Genomic DNA, 21,398 nt, shown 5'->3' on the forward strand with positions numbered 1-21,398 from the left:
TCATATGCTGCACACTAAGAAAATGGAAAATGTCCAGTAGGCTTTTATAGGGGAGTTAAAAAAGCAAGCATATACTGGCTCTGTTTTCCTGCTAAGTTAACGTAACAAACTGAACCTTTTTTTTTTTTTTTTTTTTGCTATGGCCAGGAACATCAGGAACATGGGACAGAATTGTGCAAACAGACTAAGAGGATTCTCATTCTCTCTGCTTTGAATCAGATGATATATTAAGGACACACAGTAGAGCAGCAGGTGGCCCTTAGAAATGAGGTTAAAACCAGCAATGTCATTTAGTCTTAGATAGTTCCTGGTCATCCATTTTAGGGTTTGGTGTGGGGTGTGGGTTGGGTTTTCCCCGTTTTTTTTTTTCTTTCCTTTTTTTTTTTTCCTCTGTCCTAGGGCCCCCTCTAGTGCTACCAGAGCAGACCGTGTAGATCCCAAACGATGTGGGATGAACTCTGTACACGCAGCTTATATAGAGATGACCACAGAGCCTTGAGATCACACTCCAGCCAGACCCACCACATGTCTTGTCCTTATTCATATATGACATTTCATTAGGGATAAATCCATTCACAGGATACAAAATATTTTTGAGGTAATATGCAGGAGAGGCCCTTGGCATCCATAGCTGCTCTGCTGCTGCATCTGAGCACTGCAAGGTTGCAGTCTGAGCCCGCATTGGAGCCTCTGCAAGCCTTGAACTCCTGAAGCCATGGCAAACAGCTCATGTGCTTGGTATAGATGGCTTGTGGGTATTAGGGGTGGGATCAAACATTCAAGTTCCACATATAGTCTCTAAGGCCCAAACTCTTTAAGGGTCAGCTGGGGCCAAAAGAAATCCACAGGCAGCAAGATATCCAGATTACATGAAGAAGGCTGCAGAGGTCACTGAGCTCTAAAACAACTTTCAAGACTGTGGAACAGAGGCTCTGGAATTAGCTAACAAGTGCTTGCTGATGGGGTGTCATCCTCATACATGCACTAGATAAACAGCAGCAGGAACAAAAAATGTATATCCAAGGAGAGATGTCTCTTTAAGTCTCTGGTGAGATTTTCCTGGAGTCTTTACATATTAACGTGAAAGAGCCATTCAAGTGAAGGTAAGCCATCCTCCAGAAGCCAACAACCCTCAGAGGCTGCTCCGTTACCTTCCACACTGCTACCTGTTGCACAGTCCCCTGCAACAATGGCTGAGAGTCCAGCGGGAAGTTCTCCCAATGGTGTAAATTAGGCTCACAGAGCCTGTGGTACAGTACCCCAAGGTTACCCCCAAAATCCTGACATCAGCCAGGAGAAAGGGAAAGATGGCAATTCAGACTCAACATCTATGCTGAAGTTCCTACATCATCTCCAACTGCAAGAACAATGCTTCTTCGTCCTAGCTTTACATGCCTAAGTAAGAGATCACAAAATTTATGTCTGCTGCTTTTTCTTCTGAGCATCTCATTTACCCTCATTTTCCTTAAAGAGACAATTAAAACAATTCTGTTCTGCAGGAACAGAAATGAGCTATGCTCTGTGTATAACACAGTACAACACAGATTTTCCACCTTCACTGAAATATCAACACTACTGCCAAAAACAGAGTCCTGTGTGATCCCACCCTGGGTGGTAAGGGTCTCTTCTCACCTCGCCCCTCTGTGCCCTTCAGTCCACTTTGCCTCCTAATCAGCTTCAGCTGCCATGCCTTCCTCATCTCTTCCTGGTCCCTTTCTCCCTGACCATATGGTGTTTATTTTGGCTGCAAAAGACATTAATTTCATTATTCATGAGGAAATCTCATTCGTATTTAAAAAAACCAACAACCAAGAGACAACAACTGACAAACCTTAGTACATGATAAAATTAAGGATGATGCTTGGTATCTTCCTTGATTTGATATTTTGGTTGTGGAATTACCTATTATTAGCTTTTGAAGACCAGTGTTTTTCAGAGAGTGGGCAGAAGTCACTAATGACAGCTGTGCCCAACAAAATTAATTCTTAGTAGAACACTAGTCATAGCTCAGAGAGATAAATTCTCAGTGGTTTTAACCATATACAGATTACATAATCCCTGTGTCAGGAAATGAAAGTGCATTAAACACAGCCAAACCCCACTACCATATACCTCAACAATGGTAATCAATGAAAGATGTCTTACTATGCATAAAACCAATACCAGCACAGAAAGTGTACCAACTATTCCCAAATTATTCTCAACATCTGATTCAACCTTATTTCTTTCTGCATTTACTTTGGAACAAAAACATTTTTGCTATTTGCCTGGGAGTTTAGCTTTTCAGCAGCCAAAAAGGATTTACTGTTTAATCAATTACTGGCAGGGTAAAAAAAAAAAAAAAAAAAGGCAGTAAAAGCCTCTCTTCCTTACCCCATTTGATCACAGACTCACCTTTAAGTTTACTTTAGGCACTTGATATTCCTAACCCTTCACAGGGAAAAGTCAAACCAAGCCACCAAAAAACCCCAAGAGCAATATACTTAATATACTTCAGGAGCTGCCATTTACCTGTCTGAGATTTCAGAAGCAATGGTTACTCAGTAAATCCTGCAGACGGATGTGTTTACTGTTGATATGCAAATTGGGAAGTGGGACCTTACCTATACTTGGATTCCAAGACCCTACAAATAAGATTAGACTAAAATCAATTACTTTGAGTAAACTCATAGATAACTGCAGTTTTACCATGCTGCTGTTTTTCACCTTGAAAATTCCACAAAATTATCTTGGCGGGCTTCAGAAGATGCCATGCTAAGTGACTACTTCTGTTCATAAGCATTTGAAGTTCTTGCTCCAAGTATCTCCAGGGATAGTGCTTCAGACAAACATATGTCAATGCATCCAGTGATCTCTGCATCTTCATTCCACAATGTGGCTCCCTGAGCTAAAGAACTACGTAAACTGTACTTACAGAGATGATTTCACATCTATAGCAGAATGGCTGCTTCAACACACACCAGCAGTAGCACCCATTGTGGAAGATGGCCCACTGCTACAACAGAGCATTTAGTCATTAGCAGCGTGGCAGGATTTGAAGGAAGTGGCCTGTGCAGTTCAGTCTCAGTAACTTCTTGAGCTTGAGAAAAAAAATCCTTGAGCTACCCGATAGCATAATGGGAATAAAAGATCATAGATTAATTAAAAGAAAAGAAAAAGCAGGTAAGAGTTTTGAATATAGGATAAAACCAAGTTGCACAGCTGCATTGTTTGAAGATTAAAAGGGGTTTAGAGCAGATCAGCAAAGTTCAGCTCTGCTGACAGGAATGGTTTCATTTACTGTTCTAGCTTTCCTGAACCAGCAAAAAAAAAAAAAAAAAAAAATCCTTCTCAAAAAGCAGGACCAGAAGTCAAAAGCAAGCTTAAACCAGTTATTTGAGCAAGCTCTGGAGAGGAGGAAAAAAAAAAAACAGGGAACAAAAGAGCAAAATGTGCTAATGCCAAGCAATCTTTAAGACTAATAAATGAAAACCACCATTTTCACTGACCAGATTCAATTAAGAAAAGCAAATGCTCTGTCTTCATACATCAAACCCATGCTAGAAGTGTGGCCCTACAAATTTCAATGTGATCTTAAAGTTAGCCATACATTTAAGAATATATATTAGCCAAAAAGCTTATGTAGCCTGTTCTATCTGGGTCAAAGAGCCCTATTCAAAACTACATCCTCCAAGTTGGATTGCATATATCAAAACAAACGGATTTCCTTTTTCCTGTGCTATCTTATAAAAAAAATAGAATCATGCTTGATTATCAAAAGCTCCCTTAGCCTGGTACCAGTCAGTGACTCTATGTTATGCTATACAATGCATTTCTAACTTACACCAAATTACAGAGCACACACTGAAAACATATTACTATTGAAAATACCCATCTACTTTTACCATTCAGTTACCTGATCACTTCCACATCAGTTGCACCCAGCTCACCTATCACCCGTAGTAAGTGAACAATGCACACAAAAAGTTGCCAATACACTCAAGATGGACATGCTCACCTGTTTATAAATTACATTTCATTCAAAACAAACAACCCAAAATATGAGAATAACAAACAACCCAGAATATGAGAATAAACTTGCAATACAAAGTTTAATGCTCCTTCTTTTTATCCATAGTCCATTCACCATTCTTGCAGTGAATGAGAGCTATCACTGTAGTAGTGGATTATGTGATTGATTCACCATGTGATGTCTTCCCCCTTTGATGTTCTTCTACATTCAAAGATACTCAGATAGATGAAAAAGGATTCAGAACACATCTCGATGGGGAAGCGAACTCCTTGCAGGCAATCTTGGCAACACTGGCTGACCCAGGTTCTCGGTCACACAAGACCAAACCCACCCAAAGAGCTCTGGCAGTCTTCAGAACAGGTTTCCCCCCCCACCTCTTCCTCCACTACTTTTTTTATCCAAGAAATAAAAGGAAGGGAGGAGTAACACTTTTTCCAGAACCACGGTACCTCATCCTCTCAGACCAACAGAGACAACAGTACATTTCAACTTTATTAGAAAAAACCCAAAAGTTTATACAAAGCTCTGCATTTTACAGAAAACCACCTCCCCCAAACACAAAGAAATCTGACATTGCAAGCTGTATGCATTTTCTTTTTTCCTATACATACATATATATGTACATACACATATATATGTGTGTGTGGGCGCACGCGTGTGTATATATAGTGTGTGACTTTTTTTTCATCGTTTGCATTCGTTATTTTACAAAGTTAACATTCAGTAAAAAAAAAAAAAAAAAAGGATCTTTGTGACCATTATTTTCTCATATAAATAACTGTGAGCAGTCCCTCTGCAGATAGATAAAAAACACCTTTTTGTGTCATTCTGTAAAAAACAGACATTACTGAGACGGTATCGAAATCGTTCAAGTTTTTCAATACCACCGTAAAAATATCATCTAGCCCCCAATTCAAAATGCTTGTCCAAGGCATCAGAAGAGAAAGGACTGTAAGACAATTCTGGAAAGATCAGTTCTTTAAGCCAACATTCAGGTAGATTATTTTTGCTGGACCTCATACACTGGTGTAAAAGGAGCGCAAACAGGAGGCTAACCTCCCCGTCTGCCTGGAAAAGCTGGTTCTTTGCCAGTTGTCACAGAGTCAAATTCCAGCAAAGCACCCAGCAGTGCCAAGAAGCTGAGAGGCTCCCAGATCACACTTCTTGCCCCACAACAAAGCCACAGACGTTCTTGATGTAATTAAAACCTCTACCAGCTCAGCAAATTGTTCTTACTTCGTTCACTTGAAAAGGAGCTGTTGGATGAATCGTGGCATGGCTAGACAGACATTAGATTGCTGAATTACTACGAGAAGAACTTAACTAGCAGGAAAATGCAAAAAGACAAGTAAAAGGAAGAAAATGCTATAGGAAAGAGCTACTGGAGTGGCTTCCAAGAAGAAGTTTGAAGAGGCAGGAACAGTAGAGATATGAATTGCAGCTGAAAACATCCCTGTGTTTACTGAAGTTAAAGGTGACAGCGTGGTCCAAATTAATGAACTGCCTGGTAAACAATCATTCTTTCTGTCAAGCACCATGATGGGGAGAATGGCAAAGACTCTGAAGGCAACACACGTGGTAGTGGTGATAAAGGTAATGAAAATGAAGAACACAACGATGCCAATTAAATGAAGAGTAATGCCAACGAAGATGTTTCAACTACCAGAGATGCTGGCAACAAGAAGAATGGTTATATGGTTGGTGTTGATGATGGTCAGAACTCATTCATATGTCCATGTAGTCATCATCTTCATCAGTATCACTTTCCAGTGAGGACTCCTGGCTTGAGGTCTCTAAGATTTCCAAAGCTGGCTGACAAAGGCTCTCCTTCTTTACATTCGCTGCAGACTGAGCAGACAAAATAGCAGACTGATCCCAAAAAGAGAGAGAGAGAATATATTGCTAAATAGTCAGCAAAAACCCATGGTCACAGGGATAAAAGCCAACTGGTTGCTATTCCTTCACATTCAATAGCTCTCCTACTTCTACAGAAGATACGGTGAAACAACCTGACATTTACCAGCAGGCTTCCCCACATTTAATATTCTGGTAGCTTCCACCGGCCTAAGAATTGCAACGGCTGCACTAGCTCCCTCACACATTTTTGTAACTCTTTCCAACTCCCTCAGCAATGGGATAAGGACTAGGATAGCTATTATTTCACCCATGGGCAATATTTCAGTCCTTAAAAACTGGCTACTGCTGGTAACAGCTAGCATCTTCTTCCACTACTTGTATTATTTCTGACTATGAACTGGGGGCAGGAACTGTTGCTCCTTTCATACAAGGATTTTATTGAGGGGAGAATTAAGATAAAAAGAAGAATCTAAAAAATATTACTGTTTCCCTTTTATTACCTTTAATTTTTGCTTGGTCTCTTCTGAAATGCTGCCCTTTGGAGAAAGGAGGGTGGGAGTGGGTGGTGTGACAGTGATCTCAGGTGGAAATTTGGTGACAGATGAAGGTATGAAAAGCTTTGGCATGTTGGGCAGAATGCGAGTTTTTACTCGGGTGCCATCTGTCTTGTTCTGCTGACTTCCCAAAGTCTGTGAACTGGAGCTGAGTTCAGGCTTGGAACTGGAGGCTAAACAGAAAATAATAAGAAAAAATATGTTAGGAAGCTATCTAGGATTTCAGATGTCAAAGAAGAGGGAACAGTTCACTGTTAGAAATATGGCTGGCTCAAAAAGCCTTTCTTCAGGCCCTGCTTTAAATAAGGTTCAGAAAAAGAAGAAGAAAGTGCCTCACGATTCTATAATGACAACTGGAAACCAGTAACAATTAAAAAAATTCTTACTGGACAGCAGAAACTCCATCTCACCAAGCATTGGCAAGTGGCAGTGTAGCACTGACCCATCTGTGCCTAGTTACAAGGCTACTACAAACATCATTTTCCTATTCTTGTTCCAGATGCAATCATTTTATCTTTGCACTCTCTAACGCCCTCTCCTTTCTGTAATGCAACAAATAAAGCTACTTACCTTTGAGTCTTTATTTCCTCCACCACAGCATTGTCTCTTTAATTATTGAGACAGTAACTCCTCAACAATTTAAGTAAAATATATTGTAGCACCCATCAAAATTTCTTCATTAGTCTCTTCAAACCCTGCCATAAAAATCTCCTTAGTGTGCTCATGCCACCATCTCCCACACTAGTTACCACCATTTCCACATACTTCCCAAGTGTCTCAGCTTATGGTCTTTACAATGACAACTTGCTCAGACAGGGCTCATGTCATGAAGTAAAGAGGGATTCAGTCCTTCCCTGGGTACTGTCACATTACGAAATTATACGTATACAAAAATGTCCAGTAGAAGAGAACGCTTTCACATTAAACCCTGAGATTTTGTTAAAAGACATTTTTTGATTTCTAACTAATAATTCTGCTTCATATGAAGTCAAAACTATGCTTTTAAGTTATATGAATGAAGACACTAGAATCTATCTCAGACTGATAATAACGACAGGTGTTCATTTTTCATCTGAAAAAATAATTTTTTTCAGATTCAGTCTTGTCAAATCCATCTCTTGCAGATTTCTGGAACTGACATGGCCACTTACAGCAAAATAAAATGCCATCTTCCTGACGTTCTCCCCCAAAAACACCATCAACACTAAAACTAACTACTAGGGGATGTAAAATTGAATTGTGTTCTCAACTGTACACAAGAATGTAGGAACTGCCACAACAGCTGAGGCATAGTTTTCCATCAAGGTCAGTGACCCGTCGCCATGGGCAGTCAATCTTTTCAGAGTACCAGAAACACTGCAGTAATCAGACATAAAATAATCTGTCTCTCAGAAGTAAGGAACAAGATACAAACATGATTATCTGGATTACGTTTGCCTGAAATACCAAGTTTTAAATTTTTTCAATTAAACACCAACTCCTACTTCTCTTGGGAAGGGGGCAGAGGAGGGACAGAAAACATTAACTGCTGTAATGCTGTTTTTTATGTTTACTCAGACTGAGTGAGTCAGGTTTTGTGAAAAATTGTTTCCTTCTGCTAAATATTCCAATAGTGTAATCCAAAGTGTTGTCATATTGCCCCATATAAGATTTCAATTAGAAGAAAAACCTCTACTTTAAAAGATGCACAGTCTATATAGCATGATAGCCTGGTACTAGGAGGTTTTTTATTTGGCTTTGCTGCTGTGGTATTTAGCATGTGAGTCATGCACCAAAAAGAATAACTATTAGTGGACGACAAGGCACTTTCCCAGGAAGTGGGGATATTGCCAGTAATTCCTCTAAACTCTGGAATACTTGACTGGAAGGCAGGCAGAGAAACTGAGGAATATGAATCATAATTATCCAATCAATCCATCCATCAGCCACTCTCTACAGACTGATCCTGCAGCTAAACACCAATTTTCAGAATTCTCTGAAGCACAGAAAGCTCCTACCTTGGGTGCAAACATGTCCTGAATTTGTGCTGGTCACTGATTCCACTTGCCAGCAAACAGGCTCTGGTGATGGAGCAACAGTGGCCATTTTCATCTGCTGACAAAGCCGGGACTCCTGCTGCTGAAATCCAAGCCCCTCCAAAGGCACTTCAAGCTCTTCTTCCTCTTTAGTAATGAAATATAATTCACAGATTAAGAGACATCCTGATCTCTCTGAAACCTCAATCCTTCTGCTGTCTAATCAACTGGTAGGAATTGTCTTTTTTTCACCCTTGCTCTAATTGTAGCACAACCCAGGGAAATTGAACACCAGCAAGCTAAGGTATAATACCAACTTTTTCATACTTGTTGCCATCAACTCCCATTCTTAAAAAAAAAAATTAACGTCCTTTAAAAAGCCAAAGAAAATAACCTTGTATATGACATTTTGTTCTCTCTGCATGACTTCAAGACAAACACAGGCAACTGGCCATCTCCTTTGGAGATGTGAGGGCTGAAACACCTGCCACACATGCCAGCAAAATCCACCCCCTCCATGCTGAGCCCGCTGGGCTCCGTCGGTGCCCCTTCTCTGCAGCCACAGGTACGTGCCACACTGAAGTGCAGCTTCCTGCTAAGGAAGATTCATCACTGTGAATGTCCAGGAACAGGGTCAAGCCTGGTTTTTAATGAAAGCAATATCAAGCTGTCCTAAATGCCCACTCTTCACTGCTATGTCCACTGTACCTCTATAAAAACATTAGTCTGGAATTTCCACCTTTTGCTACCCTGGAACTGGAAATGCTTATAGCTCAGAATTCATGTGTGTCTGTACAATCCCTTTATTCTGTACCAGCTGTATCTGCTTTTAAATTAATGCAGTGTTAAACCAGCTTTCTTACACATTAAGCTGCATATTGTACATAACAGGACTAATTTTTACTGAACTATTGAGAGCTACTGGTGCCTCTTCTGGGAAGGGCAGACAAACAGCAGCAAGCCTTTCAAGGCTACAGACACAAACAAGCTCTTATTTTCTGATAAAAATGAAGATACCCTTGAAAAACAAAGGGCTGTCTAGTCTAATTTGATCACCTTATGTTTACAGAGGCTAAGGTGTGCACACTCAGCTATCACAGACCAGCACGTACAATGTATATTCACAATGTAACTTGTTCTAAAATTCTTGCTATATCCATGCTCTACATTAGCTTAGGATTTTGACAGTGTGATGTCTTAAAAAAGAACATGTATTTCAACTTTTCTTCATTGGAGAAATATTCCCACCCCCTCAAGTGTTGAAAACACTTCTCTCCATCTTCATCAATATGGACAAGAACTTGGAATTTACCATGGTAATAATTCTCCTGTATGAGAGTTCCCTTTTCAGAAAAATGCTTAAAACAACATTACAGCCTAACAACTTGGTAAAAGTCAGATCAATGCAGATTGAAAGATGCAACTTCTAAAATCAATTGTATTTTCTAGGTTTCTTGAATAATCTGTACAAGAAAAGGCTTACCAAAGCAGGCTCTAAGTTCTCTCATCCACTAATTCTCATTGGTAAAGAAGAAGCCATCCTCTAAACTGGTAGCTGATGGCCAACATAAGCCTTAGGATAAAGGAGTTTTCTTGTAGAGAATTCTCCAATAGTTCACAGAAAGGAAAGGTCACACACTACAGAACAAATCACAGGCAGCTTCTGTTCTGTGATGTTCCAGTCACTATCAAACAGTCCTCATTCTCAGCACTCTCCTGCACATTTCTCCATGGATACTTCAAAATACAGCATTGGATGTAGGAAAATAATAGCTGCATCTATACACATATTATATTAATAGACCAAATCAGCTTAAAAACACAGCAGGAATTAAGTACTAACTGCAGGAATCCTGACTAGGATATTCATAATTCATTATTTCCCTGTTTAAGCAGCAGAGGATAGCTGAAGGATCATTTTGTGTATTTACCTCTCCTTTATACCAGATACACGGATGATTTAACCACATGCTGACAACGTACAAGAGACTGGACACAAAAGGATCAACCCTAACGTGGCCTGAAGCCAATATACACATACCTGATTACACTGCTAGCATGTGACAATAAGCTATAGTCTAAACCCAGGAGACTCCTACACTGAAATGGCTACAGGAGACTTGATCAGAAGATAGGAAGAAACGTTACATGAACACTTGAAGAAAAGCAAGATGAAAGTTATTATTTCAGAAGATTACTGTACAGGACAGCTAAGAAGGCAACTCCTTTTTAACTTACTCCAACACTGCAGGATAGCAGTCTTAAGTATCTAAGGTAAGTACTAATAGAATCTTTCTTATCCACTTATTAGCAAGAATACAAAACAGTGATTAATGTACTGATACAACACTACACACAAATAACCTGCAATCCTACAGCCTCAACTATACTGCTTACTGAGAACAGTTTTGTAGGTACTCAACTGCAAAATAACATTAGGGACTTATTAGTTCACCATTCAGAATAAGAGCTCTGATTTTCATTACTGCTTAATGACAAAACTCTACCTCTTATGACTGATTCAAATCTTTGTTACTTTGTAAGATATATAATTGCTTAGAGCTGATTTGCTTTATTTTATTTTAACTAAATTATGCCCTGCTGACAAAAGCTCTTTTGAGCAGCCTGTTTCAAGGAAGATGCTACAAGACTGGTATCAGTCTTAAGTTCTTTTATGAGCAATCAGCACACTCATGCACATCTCCGTCTTTCCACATCATATTTGTTTTTCTTAAGTTTTGAAGATCCAGTGTTATAGTGTAGTAAAATTAGATTTAATTTGAATAAAGATATGTGGCAGTCCGTTTTCATGGAGATGTGAATGAAAATGAAAGGGCAAGAGCCTGGCAAACTGAGTGTGTACTTCTATCACTGCACTTCTAGAAACAACACTTTTTAATATTCTATTAGGCTGTGTCTTCCAGTATATGAGAAATCAAGAACCACTGTCTGTAGATCAATCCCTTGCTGTTAAATACAGTTACTGAATTCTCCCCCCTGACTGGGTCATACACTTTATTCTTTTAGGACTCTGCAGATTATTTTTTTAACAGTCATTTGAGGGGCATTATTTCTAAGTTAAAAATAAAGTTAATTAAAAGAATGTTTAGAATTTCTGAAAATTACAAGAATTGATTATTTCAAGTATATAAATATAGTAATTTATAATATTTATATTTTAATATAGTGCACAGGTATTTATTATTTATTTTTTTCATTACAGACAAAAAAGGCAAAAGACAGAAGGATAATCAAGAAGAAACACACAGTTATATCTCCTATTATTTGTACAGAACAGATTTCTGAAGAGAGTATCTTGGTATTTGTCTTGTGAAAGATGCTGTTATAGCCTTGAACATTATGTCCTAGTTTTTCTAATAAAAACTTTCCCCAGGGAGGTAAAGACTTCACTAACTCATGAGCCACAATATTCTGCACAAGTGCACGAGGACAAGAATATAAACAAGGCACATTTGGAAGGTGTTCAGAAGCTCAGGTTTAGTATCAGTTAACAAATCTTTTGGTAATACCCAGTACTTTCACTGTCCTGGCAGGTTTTCAAACGTTAGTTCTACAAACCCAGTTTAAAATAAAAATCAGTTTCTGAAGACGTAATAAGCAATAGGCACTTGTCTCCAGGCTGAAGATGGGACAGTACTGTACTCTGGAGATCCATTTAGCACTCTCACCTTACAACACAACACAAAAATTAAGCACACAGAAAAACCCACATATTTGCAATGCATATTATTATTTATACTGAGAAGTTCATCTCCAGTTGAGCTGAATTACAAGTCTTTTTTTTAGCCTTCCCTTTCCCAACAACTGTCTAAATACATATAAATAATATACACAGAGAAAGAGGGACATCGTACCTTTCAACATCTCCCTGCTTTAGTGAGGAAGAAACAAGCTGAAAACAATTCAATGCAACAACCTACTCCAGCTTTCCTCTCCAACCTCTTTCCACTTGTTGCCAGGGTAACCAGTGTTTGCAGATGCCTATAGCGGGCGCCTGGGTTCATGACTTCATCACAGTTAATATTCTCTGTCTCAGCCTCTCTTTATACAGAGAATACAGTATATACATATAGCCACACATTATAAACATATAGATTATACAACTCCTGCAACCGTTTTTATACTGAGACAATTTACTTTGTTATTCTGATGTGTGTAAAATGAAAAATAAGATCACCAAAAATATTTACTTGGCAATCTGGGGATGTGGAGAAAGTTTAAAAGCAGTAGTGCTGTAACCAGTGAACGGCTGCTCTGGTCTCTGTGCACTGCACTGAACACTTAATTATTTCATTTTGTCATGCTGTCAAGTATAAGAGACATTAACATTACAGTGTTATAAAACATTTTATGTGGAATTTAAAAAAAAATCCTTTAGTCATGCACTAAACCTAGTACATGACAACTGAAAGACAAGCCCAGAAAATGTGACTAGCACCTGGAAGAAAATGTTACCCGATTTCTAATGGAAGTAGTTTGAAGTATTATAGCAGAGATATGTTAAGGGATACAAGCAACTTACAATACATTTCATTATAGGAAAAAGGAAGGAGCTGAGCTTTTAACTCCAGGACAGAATACTAACAGGATTTCAAAAGCAAATGCCTGAAGAAATGAACAGACAATAGCTTCAAGTGCTTAAATAAAGCACTTACACCACTTGCCTTCATCCCACTGCAAAACACCTTCCCAGCAGTTCTCTGTGTCATGACAAAAAGCCCAAAAATACCTAACTATGATCTAGCAAATCTACACTACCTTGCCTTCCAAACACTTCAAAAGAGCAAGGACTGTATTCTGTGTGCTCACAGACACTAGGAAATACTTATTTTACTAGTCCCAGTAACAACAACCGGTTTACTTGGCATTGTAATGGGCACCCACAGCACGTGCAACTGTTCACAGAACAGACCATTACTCAATTACCACACAAGGTAGACTTTTTTTTTCATGGTGATGGAAATGGGTCTGTCCCTTTGCTCCCTGATACAGTGGAATAAAGATCTTACCACATTTCCAAAGAATAGTGCTAATGTGAAAACAATTAATTTTCTGTATTCCATCTGCCTCATTCTCCAGTGTGCTCAGAATTAATACAGCTTTTTTCCCCATACAGCAGTTGCAAAGGTCATGGAAAGCTTGAATTTGAAGGAACTCAGAGTTTCCTTATACACTGTGCTACTAAGTCAATGGAAAGACTGCACTGGGACAGAGGCTGGTTCAGCTGCACAGTTTGGTTAAGGATGCTGACCCACAGCAATAATGGGGGCATCAGCCCTCAAACTGCATCTACACCACAGCAGGCAGGGAGACTACTTGGTTCATCCCTTGATGTGGTCAGTAAACTTGGTAGTCTTTTCTCACACATGTTTTTTTCACCAAATTAATTTCAAATATCCTGCCATTAAATTTATTTCTTAAAACCCACTACCACGTCACAGCTGTAGAAATAAGTATTTGACTTGAAATGTCAAATTCAGGAAACTACATTCAAAGCTGACACACAAAACCATGTATTAAAAACTAAGCGTCAGGGTAATTTTGGAGGCGAAAAGCTGCAGAACACAAGTTCTATTGTCCCCTGAAAGAAATTCAAGCAGTCTGACAAACAAAATTTCACACTGTACCAGCATGGCATACTGCTCTATTTATTGCTAGGGTCCTGAACAGAGACTGTACTGTACAATTTTAAGAGACATACCCCAAAATGCTTCCTAATGCTGAGGTCAGCTGTCACAGAACATTAATGCAATTAAAACTTAAAGCAGGTGGCTGCTCTCAAAATGCTTCCTGGAAGTAGTCCCTGGGCCATACTAATTCCCAAGCTACCAGGCCCCTCTCTAACAGCCATGCTGGGGCCAGTCTAACAGCAGAGACAGTGGAGTTCCTGTGTCTGAAGACATCTCCTGCCATTACCAAGAATCCTAGAGATGCACAAAGCTGGCATGCACGTTGGTAAAGAAAAGCCCTGAAGTTCAATATTAACTTTCTCTGTTTTTAAAACAAAACTTTAATTAAAAAAAAAAGTATGGGCCTAGACCAAAAAGACAAGAGTTTAATATTCAACTACATAAACCTTCAAATGGCATTGTAAAAATACAGCTAGTTGATATTTGTGTTTTAATATCTGACTCAGTTTTGGAAAGCATCACATAGCAGCACCTGTGGACAGTAACAGTCACTCATCTGCAGCCTACTGAAAGCTGTAAGACCTTTCCTTCTCTGTCAGTATTGCATTCTCCTTGGGCCTGAGAGCCAGCTGAGCACAATGCAAATTAGCAAAAGCAGCTGTTAGAAAAATCTCTTTAAAGTATGATGACATCTCACAATTTTCTAATAACTTTGTAAGTTAACGTAATACCTGTGCAATACCTGACAACTAGATCTCTCTTCAGTCTTCATTTGTGCAGGAACACATGTAAATTTTATACCACTGACAGTAAACTAAAGCTAGTTAAACTGAAACATATTGTAACAGTATACCATCAGTACCATGTATTATTTTTTTACAGAAGGTCTCCAGAAAATGTGTTCTGCTAGCATAAGATACCCACAAAGCCAGTGACTCCTTCGGATTTCAAGTGGACTGAGTGTACACAAACCTGTGGATTGAGACCACAAACCTGCCCAGACTGAACTAAAGCCCTGGCTACATCACCTACCATCTTACCTTCCTACCTACCTATCATCACCTCACAGGCCAGTGCTGGGTCCTATTTGTTCTTACTTATCTAACATGGGTACCTAAAAACAGCAACAGTTTTAATGTCAAAGGATGTTGTGCACAACATTGGACTGAATAAATAAAACTTCAGGAATCTAAAGGGTAAAGATTAGAAATAGACATTAAGTGCACTGAAAAACTCTTCTGGAATGAATGTGTTGTGATAGCAAAGCCAATCAGTGTACTTCCAAAGGGAAGAGGAAAAGACAGGACTGACTGGCACTGTCTGAGAACTAGGCAAAGAGGAATTAAGAAGTCATTCACAAACAGGAAACCCCCCGCTGACAATCAGCAGTGAAGTTGTTTTCAGAGCACACCCATTGTGAAAAATAAAAAGCTCCATGAAAAGCAAGGATCAGACAAGGGGAAGTGAGAATACCAGTGCCAAGGAGGCTGAAGCAGCAAGAGATCAGAGAGAGCAAATGCAGAGCTAGCTGAAGGCAGCCGGGTTGATTTCCTTCAGTGACTTTGCTGTCACTAACAGGTGGAGAGGAGCTTCTACCCTAGCATGGTACAAAAGGCATGGAGTGAAAAGTATTAAAAGAAGAGCTTTCAAAGTCTTGGAGGAATTCAGCCTTGGGAACTGAGGAATACAGCTGCTGAAAACCAGAATAAGTCAGCACAGGAATTAAAGGAGGAAGTAAGGAAAGTTGCATACAAGTGACGCAAGAAAGAGAGAAGAACGTACATTTAAGAGAGGGTCCTCATGCTAGGCAACTGCAGTATGAAATGCAGCTCAGCTGAGGGCACAGGTCCTTGGCCAGCCTAATCTTTTCTGTGTTTCAGCTTTTTCTGTGCCATCTCTTGAGAACAGTTCTGTGCTCTAAAGCACAATTTTGATTTTAGAAAAAAAACAAGGTAAGACACTGACTGCAATTAAGAGGGACGAATGTTACTACTTCCAGTCATTTCCAAAGTACCTGAAGGTTTGATTTGAAATCCACAATTAAAATGAGGCATGGCCAACAGAGCTAAATAATTCAGGCATTTTGTGCAAGCAGGACGTTTTCAGAACAATGAACTACAGGTTCTTAAATTAATACTTTGTCTCTAAAATTTTTTGACAAGCAAACCCAGGAGACCCTGAAATCAGTATGTGGCTAAACTCAACAGAAGATGACAAACTACAATCTCCACCATTTCACTCAAGGACTGTGGATGTCCACTGATGTCTATATCTAGAAACTTCAAGGAATCACAGTGAACCCTTGTGCCATGCGTTGTTTTAATACAAATACAGATGCTGTCAAGGGAAATTAGAGAGTTGACATTCTTTGCAGTATTTCCCCTCTCCCTTAGGTAAATTGCTGCAGTCTGGTTTTATATGTGTGGTTTCATACTGAAATGTTTAGGCCTTAAATGGACAAAAATGTAAGGTGAAGAGAAGCATTACATTTCTACTCCAATTCTATTCCAATTTGTTAAATACCTGGCTTTAAGTAAAACACATAACTAAATAATTCCAAGTATAAAAACCTTCTCTTGGTATCAAAAGTCAGATGTGAACGCGATGTTCATTCTTTGTAAGAATTATTACTAGAATAGGGACAGCAAAGAAGAAAACGTCAAGATTTTCCAGCAATTTAGAACAGTATAATACTGGAACAGCGTGCCAGGCTGGAGAGGGTTTAATCTTAACTGTCCTATTTTAGTTCCCCCAGAAGAAATTTCAGGCTGAGCCACAAAGGCTAACAGTCCCACATACATTTATGCCTAAATGTAAGAAGCTCTCGTGCTGAAGACTACCACTATCATCACTTGGCTGTGGGACTTCATCACATCGTATTCTGTACCAGTTAGTCATTTACTACTCAAAATCTCACTCAAATATTTACATAAGAAACCAGTAGCACAGCATCAACATTGCTTGGATTGCTTGCAATCCTTTTTCTGGGTGAAGTCACAGAACATGACAGCAGCTAATACTCTCTGATGTGGAATCGTTTCACATAGGGAAATAGATACAGGAGGAGGTGACAAGAAACAAGATGAAAACAGATTACTTTAAAAAGGGGAGGAGTTTTAACAAACAACTAATGGACAGCAGAGGAAAGGGGTTGTAATAGAATTATAAATAATTCTTCTTAGAGGAGGTGGAAGCAGCGGTAGGAGAATTAAAAAGAAAAAGAAAGGACACAGCAGTAATCAGTCTCTCTCAGTTAGAGAAACGACATACCAGGCAGGGCTGAGAGCCAGAAAGCCAAATAGAGCCTGTGCATTCAGCACTGGAACGAGAGATCTGCTGTCTGAAGAGAGAGCCTCTTGATCTTCAGACCCAGTTTCAGGGGCATAATTCTGGCAGCCAACCCTTCCATTTCCCTCAACCAAGACGATGTATAAAAAGTATGAAAGAACAATGTGTAACTTTACAACCCTAACAAAGCCTAAGGAGTCAAAAGCTTAAAATAAACATTCCAACCACTGCAGTGTGGCCTGGGAAATTGCAAAGAGGAAAGCATGTCAGAAATGCTCGTGAGTTTTGTTTGAAAACCAAAAGAAAGTGTGAACTCTTATCTGCACTGTCATTCCTACCAGACACTTTAGTGTACAGCAGCTTCACAGAGGATTCTTTTTTTTTTTTTTCCTCTCTTGTTGTCTAAGCACAAACTCAAATTCCCCCCTGCTAAACAAGCCTGCCAAGATCTCTTAGGACATCGTGCAACTCCATTCCTTAGCTTCCTAAGGACATAAACAAACGTGGTTTACACATTGACTAAACCGTTCCTTATCACTTCCCTTTCCCTTCTTGCCCTCCCAAGACAATCTCTCACTGGATTTGTGAAAAAGGAAAATTAGATTACTATAACGTGACTGCTGATACTGGAAGTTAAATTTAAATTTTGTCCTGTAGTCCAAGATTAGCAAATTGGGAAAACTGATTTCTCCTAATTTCCTCTTTGTTGCTGATGAATTCAGAAGATTATGTGCATTCAGATGCCAAGGCAGATTATATATGGAAAGAAAAGTAATACTAGAAGTATACAAATAAAATTTCAGAAAGATGTAATACCAGATTAACAAGACATCCAGACTAGATCAGTCTATTCATTATTGATTAATATTATGCATCATTAAGCCTTGCAAATCTGGGCACTACTTCTACTGTATTTTCATCTGTCCCTTCCCACAATACCTGTTAAATATGTAGCTCATTCAGAACTTTATCTGGGCTATCAGTCTGTGGCATTTTGTGAGTAGTGTTATGGCCCAAGCTTGTGAACAGATGGAGTGAGTACAAGCAGCAGCAGATACTTTTTCAACGTTCCTGTAAGGTTGCAATAAAGTACAGGCTATGGCAGGTGCTCTGCCACCTTAGTGTGCAGTGTCCCACAAATAATCACAACCACCTCTGCTGGGGACCCAAGGTAAGTCTGAAATTGGGTCTCATCTTATTTCATTCTCCAAAGTGCCTTGTACTGCCTTGCACAGCGATTCTGACTACTGCTAATGAGCCAGCCTGCCATGACAGCAGTACAGACAGCAGTCACATTTAATTCCTTCCTCATCTAGACAAACTGTATAAGACCAAGCACATAACACAGTCCTAAACAAACCACTGGACTGTGCTATAGAGTAAATAACATTTGTTCAGTTTCTTCAATCCTTTTCTATACTCTAACCTTGCACATAACCATACTAGGGCTATAAATAATATACTCCAAACATTTCAGTCCAACTAGATGCTTCTTTTCTTAAATCTGAAAAGTAATAGTGATGACACACTAACTTTATGTATGTGTAGAAGCTGGGAATTTTCAGTGTTATATATGTCCACACATTTACAGGGCAGTGATAGCTATGCATCTAATTATGTTAATTAGGCACTTCTAAGTCAGAGACAGGCTGTCCGTCAGAGACAGGCTGTCCACCAGTTCATTTCAATTACAATCACTTCTTTTTTACAGGTTTAAGGTATTTTTAAGAACTAAATCAGCACCTCTTTGAATAAAATAAAACAAATGGATTTTTGTTTGTTTGTTTGTTTTTAAATGCTACTAGAAACTTAAATTCTCTACTTAAATGATATATGACTATTTTTAGGCTGCTATTCTACGATTTCACGTGCAAGTTACAAAGACAGTGGTCACTCTTTTAATCTAGCCTGGTAATTAAAATACATCTTAATTATGTAGAAGTGTCCAACTCAAGACCAAGTCCAAATCTCACTGTAGCCTTTTGAATGTGGTCTAGTGATCAGAAAATGGGACAGAAATCAGAACTCGGGCACTGACTCACCACGTGGCCTTGGCAAACTGATCAGAGAGGGCCAAAACGTTCTGTCTGCCTGAGACTTACCTCGTGTGAGATCACTCGTGCTGGGAGCAGTCTCTGCGTTTTGGCTTCGGAGATGCTCAGTGTCCCTGTGTGACTCCTGGGATGGAGGTGCTGAAGATGCTGAGGAGGAGGAGGATGAAGAGGAAGATGCTGGTTTGGATTTGGAATGCAGATCATTGAGTCTCAGGAGATTTTCAGGTGTCACAGTGTCTGGATTCACTGGGGTAGGATGCAGTGTGGCTGGCATCACTGGGAAGAAGCTCTCTCTGTTGTCCTTTGTATGCTTTGGGGTTGTGGGTGTTTCTCCCGTGAACTATGCAAAACAGAGACAGTGAGAAAACATGCAGCAGTAACTCTGCATACACTACCTGCTTCAGTCACAACTGCAAGCAGTACAACTTCTATAGATGGAAAACACTCTCTCTGAAGTGAATATAAAATCAATTGCTGTTAAAAAGAAAACTTTCTCCTTTATGGATTTTTTTTTTCCTGTTCTTTAGGGTCTATTTATCAAACTCATACTTGAACATTTATTCATAGTTGTATTTACTGTCCTTTATTTAACAAATCCCTCACAACATAACATGCTTTCATGAATGCTGTTATTAAGCATGAATTACAAACTCCTATGAAGAGAAACACCTTTCTTTCATTTAAAAATATGCTGACAAATCCCCTGACCTGAACAAACAGATCTGCAGTGCTTTAAGAGAATTTTCAAATTATTTAAAGAAATTATTATTATTAGTGAATGATTTGAGAAGAAATAGAGAAAGCAGAAAAATGTATTTGCTTGCAAAGTAATTTAATGCAGTGTCATTGATTATATACACAGAAGGTAGAAGGGTCACAGAAATTCACACAAAAAAGGGAACAGAAGTACCCCTAAAATTACTACCCTCTCTATGATTTTTGCCAGCCATCTAATAAAGTATCCTTGCCTGTGAGGCCACAGAATGCATTTATTTCATGCTCTTTACAGTTCTTATTTAATGGAGACTTACTGGACCATAAAAGATACAGTTGAATGGAATAGACTGTTTAATTGCCTGTCTCATACCTCTCTCTCTCTCTTACCTATACCATGAAGAAAAACTCATTTTAACCACAGTGGTGCAGCACAAGTATTTGAAATAAAATAGAGTTCTGCTGTCAAATGTAAAATCAAACTAGGCTCTAATGTCCTAGATGACCAAAGATTTATTACAAAAAGAGAGTCAGCAGAATATCACTGAGAGAATAGACTATATTTCAGTTGGAGAAAATACATACTTAAAATTCAAAAGGTGGAAAGCACACAAGTACATTTTTTAAAAATAATTGGCAGAATGTATTTTTGAAGTTCCTGAACTTGATTAATCAATCTGTAAAAAGCCTATGATTAAAAGCTGTCAGATTCTGTGTGCGCACACACACACAAAATACAGCAGCTATATTCACAACAATTACCATATTGGATCAAAAAAGGTCTGCTCTGCCTCTGAAAACAGCAAGTTTCTGATGTTTAAGGCTTCACTTCCAAAACTAAAGGTCTCAAGAAACATAAATGGGATCACACAAACCTGAGGGAAATTAAACTGCAGAAAACTTAAGCCAGAAGTGAGATCGCAAGCGGAAATGTTTTCAGCTGATTTAGATGGAAAACCCTTCACACTCATGCACTTCAGCAACTTACAAAATACATTATGTAGAATCTGACATTTCTGTGCTTGTATTGTATCCAAATTTTTTTCAGCAGAAATACATGAAGGTACTACTCGTTAGGTACATATCTGTTAGAAATCTATCTGCATCTCAAACCATATTTCTATAAAAAAATGCACAGCTATTCCCAGAGACAGAGGACATTTGGGAAGTAACTCAACAATATTTGGATGGTACTCAGGAGAAAAATGATGAGTAAGAGAAGAAGTAAGCATAACATCATGGAGTCATTCCTG

At 39.0% G+C, this 21,398-nt stretch overlaps 1 protein-coding gene across 1 annotated transcript in view; it reads right to left on the reverse strand.

Annotated features, from left to right (window-relative positions):
* Positions 1–4,493: 4,493 nt before the first annotated feature.
* LOC103776983 (calcineurin-binding protein cabin-1-like) overlaps positions 4,494–21,398 on the reverse strand; it is a gene marked incomplete at its 5' end in the record, with an annotated part of 33,348 nt that continues 16,443 nt past the window's right edge. Inside the window, 4 exons of the mRNA XM_008944516.1 lie at positions 4,494–5,881; positions 6,370–6,596; positions 8,421–8,585; positions 19,480–19,771. Of these exons, the coding sequence (XP_008942764.1) occupies positions 5,738–5,881; positions 6,370–6,596; positions 8,421–8,585; positions 19,480–19,771 (828 nt within the window). The remainder of the gene's footprint in view (positions 5,882–6,369; positions 6,597–8,420; positions 8,586–19,479; positions 19,772–21,398) is intronic.

Source organism: Merops nubicus, unplaced genomic scaffold (genome assembly GCF_000691845.1).
Source record: "Merops nubicus isolate BGI_N331 unplaced genomic scaffold, ASM69184v1 scaffold32777, whole genome shotgun sequence".
NCBI lineage: Eukaryota > Metazoa > Chordata > Aves > Coraciiformes > Meropidae > Merops > Merops nubicus.